The sequence below is a fragment of the Cuculus canorus genome, chromosome 8 (assembly GCF_017976375.1).
Source record: "Cuculus canorus isolate bCucCan1 chromosome 8, bCucCan1.pri, whole genome shotgun sequence".
Classification (NCBI taxonomy): Eukaryota; Metazoa; Chordata; class Aves; order Cuculiformes; family Cuculidae; genus Cuculus; species Cuculus canorus.
In genome coordinates this window covers 8,008,661-8,022,917 of record NC_071408.1, presented here as the reverse complement: position 1 = coordinate 8,022,917, position 14,257 = coordinate 8,008,661, and the positions used below count along the sequence as shown (strand labels likewise).

Genomic DNA, 14,257 nt, shown 5'->3' with positions numbered 1-14,257 from the left:
GTGGCTAAGTGTGCCTGTGTATTAAATGCAGCACTCCACCATTCCCAGGCATGTTATTAAAAAGAGAGTAAAAGACTAAGGGAGATGACAGTCATAGAGACGCTCAGTGTCATTACACTTGCATTCAGATCTTTAAAAAAAGAACATGGCTAACTTTCTTGCTACCCACCAGACAAGTATCATAACATGTGACAAAGTTGAGACTGTCCTCCTCTCAGGAAAGAATCAGTTCTCAGATTTCAGTGCTATCTGCCACCGCAAATCTAAGGAAGGCTGGCAAAGCAGAGAAACAGCCAGTACAAGGCAAGATTAAGCTATCATAGCCATATGACCTAAATAATCATGCCAGTTTCCCCAGCACAGACACGCTCACCTTCACTGTAAATTTTCAGCTTCCAGGAAAACTGCCATTATCATGCAGTACATAAGATGTCATGCTTTTAGACCAGAGCGTCAGAGACGCTACCTGGCCCCTTCCTCTCACCCCATGACTGCTTTGCCAGACACTCCAAGCCCATGGGTACACTAAGAGCCAACATCTGCCCCCAGCACCCATGCACTCTCTCACCCACCACAAAACAGAAACAGCCCTTAAAACTATAACTCGACCTCAAAAATAAAAAATCCAAGTGTTCCTCTTCCATTTGACCCTCCAGACTGGGTCACAACAAGTACTTCTAGCAAAGCAGACATTCTGACATACAGCGAGGGCTGCACGCTCACCTTTACCTCGGCTTTTTCTCACCGCTGACAATGAAATTGGGAAAGCCACCAAACCTGTGCTCCATCTGCACAATTCTGAGACATTACAGAAAAAGGCAGCCTCACGAGACAAGCATATGCTGTGCTTTGGCCACTGTCACGAGGCCTAAGCAATGCTCAGATACACGGTGTGCTTCTTAGATGCCTTTGGAACAGCCACAGTCCACATTCTTTGCAGCAAACCACTGGGACAAACGATGGAAGATCTCTTTGCAGATCTGTACAGGCACAAGCTGACTGTTAACCACACAACCCGCTGCCTTGACTGATGTCACAGGCTGCAATAATTGATTGGCATGGCTCAGCTTCCTCTGCTGACCCAGCCACAGGTTTCGTTTGTCACAAGAATTGGACAAACTGTCTATGTGTCCAGGCCATGCTTGTGGCTGACTGCCCACAATGCTGCTGCTCAGGGATACAGATGTGTGTGCACGTATCAGCCTTGGAAATACTGCATTTTATCTTATCCAGATGTTGGTTTAGGGGCTTTTTTCACATATTTCATTTTTTCCCATCTTTCTGTGCTGTGGGAAATGCAGCGCTGTGCATTGCCTTAAAATTCACCACTGTATCACCACCAGCTATGATGTGAGAAAGTTACAATCCAATTTATTAAGAGAAAAGCATTACTTTTCAATTTGATTGCCATTTATTATTCACTAGATATAGAGAATCAGTCACGCTCAAATACCAAGGAATCGCGTATCGGGGAAACGGTAACGCACCGATCAAACAGAAAGAGACACTCCTCTTTGAGTTATAACTTGGCATCAACATGAATTGCAATGAATGGATCTTCAGCACTGTTACTAATGTCAAAATTAGCCATTCCATCGCCAGAAACGTACACCTCCTTTCCAGTACATTTGTTGCCCTCCTTTTGTCCAGAAATAACATCACAGTAGGTACCAGCGGGCAGTCCAGTGTGCAAGTAGACGTTCATATGCCTACAAGAAAATAAGTCAACTGTATTCATACATTGTTTTCAAAACAGATATTTCAAACTGTGAATAGGATTGTTGAACCTGATGCTGCTCTCACTTTGAAGGGCAAGGCGTGGTGTCACCTTTCTGATCCTATCCCTTCTTTGCTCCCTACCTTCCCGTTTAGGATCTCTAGACCTCGCATGGAATTGAATGACTCTAGCTCAGGCTGCAGTTATTGTGGTCATCAAGAGAAGACAATATTGCCCTTCCCATCAGGGGTGCTGGTGAGGGATATTATGCTTCTCTCTGGGAACATGGGATCACCCACTGACTTACCAGTCATCATTATTGAAAACGATGAAGCCTTTATTACCACGGCCAAAAGCCACTTGATTGTTGCCATTGTCCCACCAGTTGGAGAAAGGCTGACCGTCCACCACATTACGGAAGATAACCATGTTCCTGAAAATGCAAGGAACGGCTGTCACTGGGGCTGCAAGAGCTCTAAGGGCACGAGGAACATGAGTAAAACCAACTGCCTTTACTTATTGCTTCTCCACAGTGTCCGACCTTATTTGACGCCAGCGATGCTCACAAACCCAATCGTTGCCACAGGTGGTGTCTTCGTTGATTGTAACAGGCTTCGTTGATCCATCCGCGTTACTTGGTGGCCCAACCCAGTCATTGACATCCTGTAAGTAAAGAGACCTTTTAAACTCCTTACTGAAAATGCAGAGAGCCTCTCGGTAGAGAAGCTAGGTGGCACATCAAATTTCCACTTGCCAGATCTAACAAGGGATAAAAAAATCACTTAACAGATTTAAATGCACAGGGCTGCCTCTCTGGCTCTGTGCTATTCCTCATTCACCACAAATGCATCTTCGGCAGTACCAGCTTACCTGCCCATCTACAAAATATCTTGGCCAGCGAAAACTTGACATCACGCGTGTGAACCCATATGGATGAGCAAGCATGAAACCAACTGCCATTTTATAAAGCCTGTTCGTTAGACAAAAGAAGTAATGAGGCATGGAAAGAGAAACCGTGCCAGAGAACAGAGAGACAAACAAGCAAATGAAGAGCGGTCCCTTACCTGGCATCCCAGAAGGTTAGAATGGAAGATCCACCAGCCCCGTGCCCTCGTTGGTTGTCATGATTATCCACAAAGACCAGGGCTCTGTCGGAAGGCACAAAGCCCCAGCCTTCTCCCCAGTTCCTAGCCAAAAACACAGAGACTTGAAGCCACCCTGCCAACTGTTGCACTCAGTGTACCCCACACAAGTCTCAGTGTCTTCATCCTTACTTTAAGTAGGCCATCTTTTCTCCATTCCACTTGCGGATCACTGTCCCCAGTTTTGCACCGTATTTGAATTCCGTTACTCGCCCGTTTCCAAAGTAGTCACTGCCTTTGATCGGCTCTCCACCCAAGTCAATTACCTGGTACAGGAAAGATAGAGAATTCCTTACTACTTAAAGAACCTAAAAAAGTAGAAGACTTAGCCTTAGACATTATTTTAAGCAAGAAACACTATTTGAACTAAGTATGTTACTTGCAAAACTGTGTTTAAAGGTATTTTCTTCATTTTATTTCAGCCTAGTGGTGAACTTGCTTTCCACCTCCATCCTAAATCTCCTTACCGTGATGGATCACTACTGCAAAATTAAGGGTTGGGCCATACCAACTCTACATATAGTCTAGTAACCAATGCCTCTTCTTCCAGCACATGGGTAACCTCATTTCACTATGCAGCCAGAGAATGCTCCACTATTTTCCTTAGACCTTGCTGGCAACATACTAATTTAATAAAACATGTCTAGCAAGTCTAGCTTCTGCTGACTGAAACCAACAATTATCTGCTTCTTAGGGCTTGTTAGGATTTGCTATTCAAACGTAAAACACAAATTCAGAATGTCAAGTAGCAGTGGTTATGCCACTGGAAAACAAAGTTTCAGATCGTAATCATCATTTAGATCTTCTGTTGCAATTTATTACCCCGAAATTAAAATCCAGGGAGTGAAATCTCTTTTTTAAACCAACATTTAGAGTTGAAAGTTAGAATTTTTACACTAACTTTGATGCAGTAAATTTCATCTCAGGTGTAATTTCCAGGTTGCCTAGTTTCAGAAAGTCCAAAACAACTGGGCCACTTTGCATGTCAATTACCATTTGTGCAAAGATTAGAACTTACAAATTATGGTTATTAAATATAAATGCAGCACAAATTTCAACACCATCTGTGTGTCGTGAGGCTCTGGCCCAGGTTGCCATGAGAAGACGTGGCTGCCCCATCCCTGGAGGTGTTCCAGACCAGGTTGGATGGGAGTTGGAGCCCCACATCCAGTGGGAGGCGTCCCTGCCCGTGGCAGGGAGTTTGGAGATGACCTTTAAGGTCCCTTCCAACTCAAACCATCCTAAATGACAATTTTGACAGAGCCCGAGCCTGAAAGCTGCTTGGGCCCAGGGTCAAACAAATCATCGCTTCTAGAAAGGGAGTGAGTCTATACTGTGCCTATATGTTTGTAAAGTACAATTGAATTACCTCCTGGTAAATTAAAGGTTTAGTTCCTGCAGAAAACCACGTAGTATTTAGATCTTTCAGCTTGTCTAAAATTGCCTTCACATCCTCAGGCCACATATGCTTGGCAGCATCAATTCGGAAGCCTGCTACACCAATAGCGATGAGGCTGTTCATGTACTCAGCAACTTTTGAGCGTACATAGTCCTTGTCCAGGGCCAGATCAAGCAGGCTAACCAAGCGGCAGTCTCGGACCTATATAAAAATTCTGAAATGAAATATATTTCACCTAATAAACTAAATGTAGTCTTTTACACATATTTTGAATTTTGTTACCTACATTACAATGCCATTACAAAGCCCTCCCTAGCCATTGTTCACAGTACCTATCTTTGCCTTGGACAGACATCTCCACAGAAGAAGCATTTAGAAGTCTGCATTCACCCAGTTTGCACAACTGTAGATGCTGAAGGATTGTACAAGTCTCAAACCATTAAAAATATAATCAGCTTTTCAATGCAAATATAAGTAAAAAAATATTTGTACTCCAATGTGTTCAGTATTGAGGAAGAGATTCATTACTATTTCAGGTGCAGTAATTTATTCTATGATGTAGGAAAAATTTCTAGAAATTATATTTCTAAGTTTTAAAAAAATCTCGAGTTATTATAGCCTTATGAAACATTAAACTATTGTTTTCTGTTCCCTTTTTGCCTTTATTTCCTGTAAATACAAAACTATGTGGATTGATTTTCACTAAAAGAACACTTTAAACATGCACCAAATATACTGAAAAGCTTTTTTAAATAACCCTTACAATGAGTTTCCATAGCCATGCACACCTGCCTGAAGAAAGCAAGGTGCATCGGCCTATGTTGTAAACTTTCCTAAAGAATTGGCTACAAACATGCTTCTTTAGAACTGCTCAAGAATTCAGGGACATTTAAAGCCTCCTCTCCTTCTGCCATTTCTCCAAAATCCCTCTCAATTTAGATTCAGGAAAGATCAAATGCCTTTGAAAGGCATAAGATATTAGTCAAGAAAGATAGGTATTTATCTTTATAAAAATAATTTTTCATTCTGTGTAGTTTTGAAGTTTTGACCTTGTAATTTGATATAAAGGAACAGACAGGCTTCTAGGAAGAGAAATCTCTAAACAGAAGGTTGATTTTCAAGATTTTAGCCTTATTTTTTTTTTCATGAAATTATAATCTGTCTTTTCTGAAAATGAAACCAAAGTAAACCTCCAAATTACAATAAAGGTCAAATAATTCTTACTTTTTAAAAAAAAACAGAAAATATCCACAACAAGATAAATCCTAAATGGGTTTTATGAGCTTTAAAACTGTCTTTATAAAAGTACATATTTGTCTAAATATGAAATTGAGCCATTAGTTCCAGTAGAGCTACCCCTTTAAGAAGTGATGGTCCTGATAGCAATGCTAACATCTACTATTAATTTGGATGGTTTCCCATGAGGGTTCTTGTTTTGTTTTTTTAAAAAATATCTGACAGTAAAGAGAGGCAAAGAAACCGCAGCCCAGGAAAAGATGTACATGAAAAATACATTTATAGTTCTAGGTTTACCTGAGCTATATCATGGTAATTCTCAATATCTCCACTTCTAGAATTACATTTACCATCATTAAAGTCCCAACTAGAATATGGCACAGCTGGAAAATCTTCAGTCTTTGCATTGAAATAACTTCCACATGTAGCATAGTCGCCAGCACCAGCATTAGCTCCGCACATATGGTTGATTACTGCATCCACATAAATATGTACCTAGAGGATTATATCCACATTTCAATTTAAGAAAGCCACTTTCCATGGCGCCACTAATGTTCTCTCTTTCTCTTACCTCCTGCTTCCCCTAATGTTTTATTTAAAATATTTTACTAACATACCACAATGGGGATAGAACCTGCATATCAACAGATGGGCAGTTAACATAGCATCCATTTTCCAAAAGGGTAGAAAGGAGAATCTTGGGAACTACCGACCTGTCAGCCTCACCTTTGTGCCTGGGAAGATCATGGAACAGACCCTCCTAGAAGCCTAAGGTACATGGAGGACAGGGAGGTGATTTGAGACAGGCAGCATGGCTTCACCAAGGGCAAGTCCTGTCTGACCGATCTGGTGGCCTTCTATGATGGACTAATTACATCACTGGATAATGGAAGAGCTATGGGTGTCATCTATCTGGATTTCTGTAAGGCCTTTGACACAGTCTCCCAAATCATCCATTTCTCTAAATTGGATAGAGAGGGTTTTGATGGGTAGACTGTTCAGTGCATGAGGAACTGGTTGGATGGTCACATCCAGAAAGTAGGGGTCAATGGCTCAATGTCTAGATTGAGATTAGCAACAAGTGGCATCCCTCAGGGGTCCATACTGAGACAAATATTTACTATCTTCATCAATGACACAGACACAATGAAGTGCACACTCAGCAAGCTCGCACATGACACCAAGCTGCGTGGTCCGGTTGACATGCCTCAGGAATGGGATGCCATCCAGAGGGACCTGGACAAGCTCGAGAAGTGGGCCCATGTGAATCTCGTGAGGTTCCACAAGGCCAAGTGCAAGGTCCTGCACCTGGATTGGGACAACCCTGGGTATCGATACAGGCTGGGGAATGAAGGGATAGAGAGCAGCCCTATAGAGGACTTGGGGGTGCTGGTAGATGAAAAGCTGGACATGAGCAATGTGCACTTGCAGCCCAGAAGGCCAAGCATGCCTTGGGCTGCATCTAAAGAAGCATGGCCAGCAGGTTGAGGGAGGTGATTCTGCCCCTCTGCTCTCATGAGACCCCCACCTGGAATACTGTGTCCAGCTCGGGACAAGCCATGGACTTATTGGAGAGGGTCCAGAGGAGGTCTACAAAAATGATCAGAGGGCTGGAACGCCTCTCTGATGAGGAAAAGCTAAGACAGTTGGGGTTGTTCAGCCTGGAGAAGAGAAGGCTCCAGGGAGACTAGCTGTGGCCTTTCAGGAACTGAAGGGGGCCTAACAAAAAGCTCGGGACAAGCTTTTTAGCAGGGCCTGTTGTGATAGGACAGGAGGTAATGGTTTTAAACTAAAAGAGGGTATATTTAGACTAGATATAAGGAATAAATTTATTACAATGAAGGTGGTGAAACACCATACCAGGTTGCCCAGAGAGGTGGTAGACGATCCATCTCTGGAAACATTCAAGATCAGGTTGGATGGGGCTCTGAGAAACCTGATCTAGTCAGAGATGTCCATGCTCACTGAAGGGAGGTTGGACTAGATGACCTTTAAAGGTCCCTCCCAGCCTGAATCGTTCTATGATTCTATGAAAGACAAAAGAATATCTTTGCTTCAGTGCTACCATGTCTTCCCTTCTAAATTAAGTCATTTATATCCTTCCATTATTAACACCAGAAGGTTTACAAAGTACTTACTCCAACATTGTTGCACCTAGTCACCATGTCTCTAAATTCAGTTTCGTTTCCAGATCGTGTGCATAGCCTGTAGCTGACGGGCTGGTACCTTTCCCACCATGGACGTGAGGGGTCAGTAATGATAACATTCTCATTTGGAGGTGAAATCTGTGAATAAGATGATGTATCTTGGTAATAGGATACTGTTAATGGTTTATTTGTTTGCCCAGCATTGTTAGAGAAAGAACATACAAATAGAAAATCAGATTCCTTTAACGGAAGATCCTCACATTACCTAACCCACATATATCCTCAGTATCCTCTGCTTATACTGGAAATAAAAGACTTAGGCCAGGAACTTCAGCAGGTAGAAACATACTACAGAAACAATGTCCATGGACATAGTACCCTAATTATCCTCATTAATTCAGGCCTTAAAGATTAAACAAGGGTCTGAAATCTGAGGGACTAACAGTATAGAGGGACTAACAATGTCCATGGACATAGTATCCTAATTATCCTCATTAACTCAGGCCTTAGAGATTAAACAAGGGTCTGAAATCTGAGGGACTAACAGTATAGATAGCTCTGAATGAGGAAGGAACTGACCACAGAAAAACTGATGCAACATTCTCCCCTTAAAATTGTTTTGCATAAAAGAGTTCTTGACATAAGACAGTTTACAGATAAGTTACACCTCTTCCTTTTGTAGACTCTTTCCAGGCAACAAGTTTTGCTGCTGCCTCCAAGTCTCTGGGCATAACCAGCATTTCTTACGAAGATCTGTAGGCTGCATTCTACTCAGCTGCCATGCCTATGGGACCAGCTCAGCAAGTCTGCATCTGGAAAAACTTCTTTCTGAGACCTAATCACAGCATGGAATAAAAGGATAACCAAGACCATAGTCCAAGAAATCAGTTTAAAATCAATCAATCCTGTGTGCATAGAAAGGTTACAAAGAAAAGATGCATTATTTGAAAATTATAGGAAAGTCCTCACTCCGGCCACCCTGCAAACTCCTGGGTGACAAGAGATGGGCAGACTTCTCCCACCAAGTTTTCCTGAGCAATCTGACAAACTAGAATAGTTTAATAGATGACCATTCTCCAGCCGTGATACCCCACCCGCCTGATGCTACTGGTTCCGGAGGAACACATATGTTCTATTTAGATGGCACAGATTCACATTAATACACCTCCACCAGAAACTCTGCTCAGTTCATTTCTGCCTGCTCACCCCAGGTTCCTGAAAAGAATGGCCTATTAAGAGCTGACTTGGACACTAGGCTTTACAGAGAAACTTACCAGTTCGGGTGAACACAATTAGCAGCCTTTTACATTTATTTATTTAAAGCTTTCAGCAATTTCCTATTCTCTCTGTGAGCCCTTTTTTCAGTCACAGTTTTATTTTATGTTTATCCAGCTCTGAAGAGCTTCCCCTGACTTAAATAATATCAAGCAGATAAACACAGGTTACTGTTCTCAGCAGTAAAAAAAAAAGATTTGCCAGTGATATGCAATTCTAATTCATCTAAATCTAATAGCACAGAGCACAAAACATGCACTTTGGAGCAATGAAATAAAATTCCCGCTTACACGATGATGGCTGAAGAATATATTTGTCAGCATTTACTACTTTCATTACCAATATCTATTTTTCTTTCTTAGTACCTGTTCTTTGGTGAACTAAACATTTTCTCTGAAAAACAAATTAGCATCTATGTAGCAATTTTACAGCCTACAGATAGGAACAGACCTACCTGAACTCCTCCAAATCCATTAGGAGCTAAATAGCGTTCACACTCAAGAGCAATATCTGCCCAGCGCCATTCAAACAGATGCACAATAGATGTCCTCCCAGAAGGAGTATTAGGGTTGTACTGTGCCCAGCAAACCCCTATAACTAACAGAAGAAAACAGATACCCATCCTGTGCTCGGTGATAAGTTGCACTCTTCTTACAGCCTATTCATGTACCTGCAAGAGGATAAAGTACACACATCACAAAATACACATTTAAAAGTAAATGCCCATCTCTGACATCAACTTTACTTGATTGTCATTTTGTTGGAGAACTGGATTCTATCTAAGCTACATCAACTGCCCATACTAATTGTAACTTTGGTTTTTTGGTGTTAAAATTCAGATGTTGTCTAATGCAGGCTGTCTCTAGTGTGCAAAAGTTGTGGTTTCATTAGTATAGAGCCAAAAAGATAAAGAAGGATGTATGTAGACTGAAACAAACATTTCATTTCTCATTTTAATGTATTATATTTTACATTCCCATTTATCCTTGAGAGGCACCTTTTTTTAAAAATCATAGAATCATAGAACAGTTAGGGTTGGAAGGGACCTTAAAGATCATCTAGTTCCAACCCCCAGTCCCCAAAGTTCATTGCTATGACTTGTCCACACTTAGACAAAGCCTTGAGGAAGCAGCATGTTTCTCATCGTGAGTTGCCACAAACCCCCAGATATTCTGAAGGTCTAACCTATGCGTGTCGCTTGCAATACATATGACATCTATCATTCAAACAATAGTCCTAACCTTGGAAAATGTGTCAGCTGCAGAAGAGACTAAACTGATTCAAATCCAGAAATGCTCCATGTTTAATCTCTGTACACCTGTACAACTGAATTAGATATACTCTTCTCCCAGAAAGCACAATGACAAGCAGAGGTTGAAGTGCTTGTGAAGCTCCATAATCCAGAAATCTCCTTCTCAGCATCCAGGTAGAGTTCTGTAAATGCACTGAAGGAGCTTCCCAAAGGAGAAAAACCAGCTGCACTACCTTCTGGTAAGCCGGGCCAGGAACTTTACTGCTCTCAAGGTTTACGTTGCACTATTTAGGAATTCATTTGTCACTCTTCAAGAAGTCAGAAGCTGATTTAGAGAGTCTGAGATACAAAGAAGTCCTACAAGAAGATCTTTCGCAAATGAAAGGTTGAAACACTACTTCCCTTCAATAACAAAACACAGAACATTGATACTTACCTATAAGTATCTATTCTTAGCAAAAAGCTACCTTAACACAGAAAAAACGTAGAGCAAAGAGAGATCATAAGGGACACTAAAGACTTCAGTGAAAGTTTAACCATGAACACAAAGGCCTTCAGGCTTGCTGCACAGAAGAAACCTGCACTCTTCCCTGATTCAATGCACATTTGGGAATGCGCTACTGAAAACACAAACCTGCTGTGATACAGATACCCAAACAAAAGTTTATATAAAATCTTACATAGTTTCTATTAAACTACCCTGATTTTTACTTCAAGGAAAGGATGATCCATATCTCTTGGTCAGTAGAGGTGCATTCTTTGAAGCAAATTAAATCAAAAAACATGTGAGTTTATAAAGCACAGAACCTGCGCCTTCCAGAGCCTGTTGTCATCAGCTGTCACTGCACTTGACAGGCAGCCAGAGTTACTTAGAATGAATTGCTTGATAATTTTAACTTTTAGTTCTGCTTGTAACCAAAATAATTTTGATGAAATTATTTACTTGTATTATATGAAGTATACAGACAAATTTCAGCCATAAGCAGGTGTTCTGCACACTTCCATTTTCACGAAAGAATGTTTCTTTGCCCTGACAAGAATCACATATGTTCAAAGAAAACAAGCTAGGAAAGCCGGATCTTCTCTGATGAGAGAAGCCATTTATCAGATTGGCAATTTTTACTTGCAGCAGTAAGCACACAAAGCAGTCAGAATAATATATTTTGACCCAACCAGCTCTAAGGCTTATTGTCTGAAGGCTCAATGTAGCTTTTTCTTTCTTTGCCATAGGCTTACGGCTGCTCTAGCTTCAGTACAAAAAAATCAGAGAATTGAGATGTTGACAACGCCAACACACTCTGAAGGCTCTGGCTTCAAAATGTTTATGAAACTTGGAAAAAAAAAGTGGGAGGCTTGTATTCCTTAACGGAAGAAAAGGGAACGCAAGTGACTGCAGCAAAAAATATGGGAGAGAATTGTTTCTGAGGAACGCTACTACAGGCTTGGACAATGAGAGCTCGGGCTAGGTTGCCTTCTGCTGGGTCATGGCACGTGGAACAAAACTCAGCTGCTGCCTCCAAAATACCAGCAGCAAAGTTTCCATCCCCAGAGGTCTGACCAGGCCTGCTGAAGCCTCACGCGTTAAAGGCTGAAAGTAAATAGTTTCATGTGCAACCCCAGTCGTTCCCTCTGCGGCTGCATGTTCCAGGCACACGAAGCACCTCGGGGACGCAGCCCTCACGAGGAGCAGCTCTACCGACCAGCACACACAAGCATAAACATACCGAGAGCAGGAAGCAGAATGCAATAGGCATGTTTGGAAGCGATCCTGAGCCATTCGCCGCCCAGCAGGCTGCGCAGCAGCGCTGCAGCCGAGAGCTGAGAGCTTTGCGTTACACGTAATCACGTCAATTCCAGATGGGATTAGAGTCCAGAATAGATATGTTCTCGACGTCTGAAAAAGGAAACTGCCCGCTTGTACCCTTCCCCTCCCCCCACGGCGTTCTTTTGTCCTTGAGGACAGCACCACCTTGCTGCTATTCCGCTTCGCTGCTTGGAAAATTCACTCAGCTGGCTTTCTATGTGGCTCGCAGTATCTATTCCAGTATCACCTGGAGTTCTGTGTCGAGTTCTGGAGTCCTCAACACGAGAAGGACACGCATCTGCGAAGAGTCCAGAGGAGGGCACGAAGATGCGCAGAGGGCTGGAGCACCTCCCCTGGAGGACAGGCTGAGAGCTGCGGTTATTCAGCCTGGAGAAGGCTCCGGAGACCTTACGGCAGCCTCCTAGTACTAAAATAGGGATACAGGAAAGATGGGGAGGGGTCCTTTATCAGGGATTGTAGAGATAGGATGAGGGGGAATGGTTTTAAGCTTAAAGAGGGTAGATTTCCGTTTTTTTTTACTGTGAGAGTGGGGAAGCGCTGGCACAGGGTACCCAGAGAAATTGATGCCCCAACCCTGGAGGTATTCAAGGCAGGTTGGATGGGGTTTGGAGCAATCTGATCCACTGTAAGGCATCCCTGCCCATGGCAAGGAGGGCTGGAACTGGATGAGCTTTCAGGTCCTTCCAACCCAGACCATTCGATGATTTTAACAGCTTAGTTCCGTACTTGTAACTCGGTGTTGGTCTCAGGACATATCGCATGTTCCCCCTATTATACACCTTTTCATGTGCAATAAACCAAAGTCCCAAAGCTTTGTGAAGTGTCTTGATCCAGATACAGACTTAAAATGCAGTAGCACAAGAAAGGGTTCCACTTCTTTAAGGGCTACAGTGGATTAATTAGTATTGTCTACTTTAATGGAGCTACACAGGGGCTTTGCTATTCCAGATAACAAATGGAGCCTGTCATTGCCAGAATAACATTTCTTTGCTCTAGGAACAATCAAAACAACAACTAGAGTAAATATCTGTCGGTATATAACATAAAAGGATCTCATGCTAGAAGCTGCTTGCTAGGCTGGAGTAAGAGACTTGGGTAGGACCTGTGGAACTCAAGTGTTTGTCCTACAGCAGCAACAAACTACTTAAGATAAGCCAAGTATTTACAATGAAAATGTGTTCTCTTCAGTCTTGTATCAAGTAGGAATGTATGTTTAAGTAAAAAATGGAAGTAGTTGGAAATGTTAGAAAATGTTGGAAAAGTGACTCTCAGTTTGAGATTCGGTCCTCTTAGCTGTCAACTTCCAAAGATGAAGGGACAACAAAGACGCAAACTGTGTATTCATATGAAATATCCAAGTGAATTTTCCAAGTTAGTATTGTCATAATTTAGCTAGAAACCATGCTGTATGTTAAGTCTACTTTGCAGATTACATATTTTTACTTTCTCAAACTCCAAATTTCTTTGCACTGCCAAATAGTGAAGTCCCTAAAATTCAAGTTTTTGAGAAAAATACCCTCAAAACACTGAAGATGATCTTAATATATCAAAACCACACTGGGGACACTGGAGAAAGGTGCATGCTATTTAAAACTCCATATTGTATAGCTAGTTAGAATGATCTTCTGAATTTGGCTTTGAAAGAAAATCCTGGCAAGGTCCACAACTCATACTTACCTATAGAAAATAAAAGTAATTTAGCTTCTGCTGTCACAAAACCTTCCTTACATTAAGGAGTCAATTTATACAATAGCACTGTAGTGAAATTCATGATTGTTAGATTATCTGAATCAGCCTTACCTTGAAAATGATAATGATATGAGTATATTCAAATGTTTAATTAAACAAGAAATGCTGCTATTTCTATATGCCATTAGCCAATGGAGAAAAACTGAAATTAGCTTGCATACACTCCTTATTTGTGAACTCAGAAGCCTGCCCTCATGACTTGCTAAAAAAAAAAAAAATGGAGATCATTTGACTTGAAATATGAGATCAAACAGAACGGACGTTGTGTAAACAACAACCAACCAATCCAGCAGAAATGGCCATACAAAAGCCCATTTGATTTAAAAGAAAGTTTTGCCTTCTCACCTTAAAAAGTTTTCTCAGCCGTATGCAAAAGTTTTCTTTACAGATTATCAATATAGGATAGTGAGGGGTATGTTTTATTTGTTCCTTAATAATATAACTCCACCAAGAACATAGCTAAGCTTTATCTATAACAGAATGGACACAAAACACTCCAATTATTTTTTTTAGCC

At 41.6% G+C, this 14,257-nt stretch overlaps 1 protein-coding gene across 3 annotated transcripts; it reads right to left on the bottom strand.

Annotated features, from left to right (window-relative positions):
* Window positions 1–1,483: 1,483 nt before the first annotated feature.
* On the bottom strand, window positions 1,484–12,099 carry LOC104062449 (pancreatic alpha-amylase-like). Of its 3 annotated transcripts, XM_054073651.1 has the most exons (11): window positions 11,893–12,083; window positions 9,371–9,586; window positions 7,633–7,779; window positions 5,792–5,989; window positions 4,229–4,459; window positions 2,992–3,125; window positions 2,782–2,904; window positions 2,588–2,687; window positions 2,259–2,380; window positions 2,025–2,150; window positions 1,505–1,709 (listed from the first exon to the last, which is right to left on the bottom strand). In XM_054073651.1, the coding sequence occupies exons 2-11, from the start codon at window positions 9,536–9,538 to the stop codon at window positions 1,520–1,522; spliced, it is 1,539 nt and encodes a 512-aa protein (XP_053929626.1). In that variant the 5' UTR covers window positions 9,539–9,586; window positions 11,893–12,083; the 3' UTR covers window positions 1,505–1,519. The 3 variants fall into 3 exon arrangements, with proteins under 3 accessions (XP_053929628.1, XP_053929627.1, XP_053929626.1); XM_054073652.1 differs by lacking the exon at window positions 5,792–5,989 and having other exon boundaries at window positions 1,489–1,709; window positions 11,893–12,091; XM_054073653.1 differs by lacking the exons at window positions 5,792–5,989; window positions 7,633–7,779 and having other exon boundaries at window positions 1,484–1,709; window positions 11,893–12,099.
* Window positions 12,100–14,257: the final 2,158 nt, after the last annotated feature.

What these genes read in the sequence shown, in the direction of transcription:
- LOC104062449 (XM_054073651.1), bottom strand. Translation starts at nt 9,538, where the DNA reads ATGGGTATCTGTTTTCTTCTGTTAGTTATAGGGGTTTGCTGGGCACAG. An exon ending in AACCTTTAATTTACCAGGAG is followed by an intron (nt 3,126 to 4,228) that starts GTAATTCAATTG and finishes TTCCTGTACCAG; the next exon opens with GTAATTGACTTGGGTGGAGA. An exon ending in GTTTTCAATAATGATGACTG is followed by an intron (nt 1,710 to 2,024) that starts GTAAGTCAGTGG and finishes ATTTTCTTGTAG; the next exon opens with GCATATGAACGTCTACTTGC.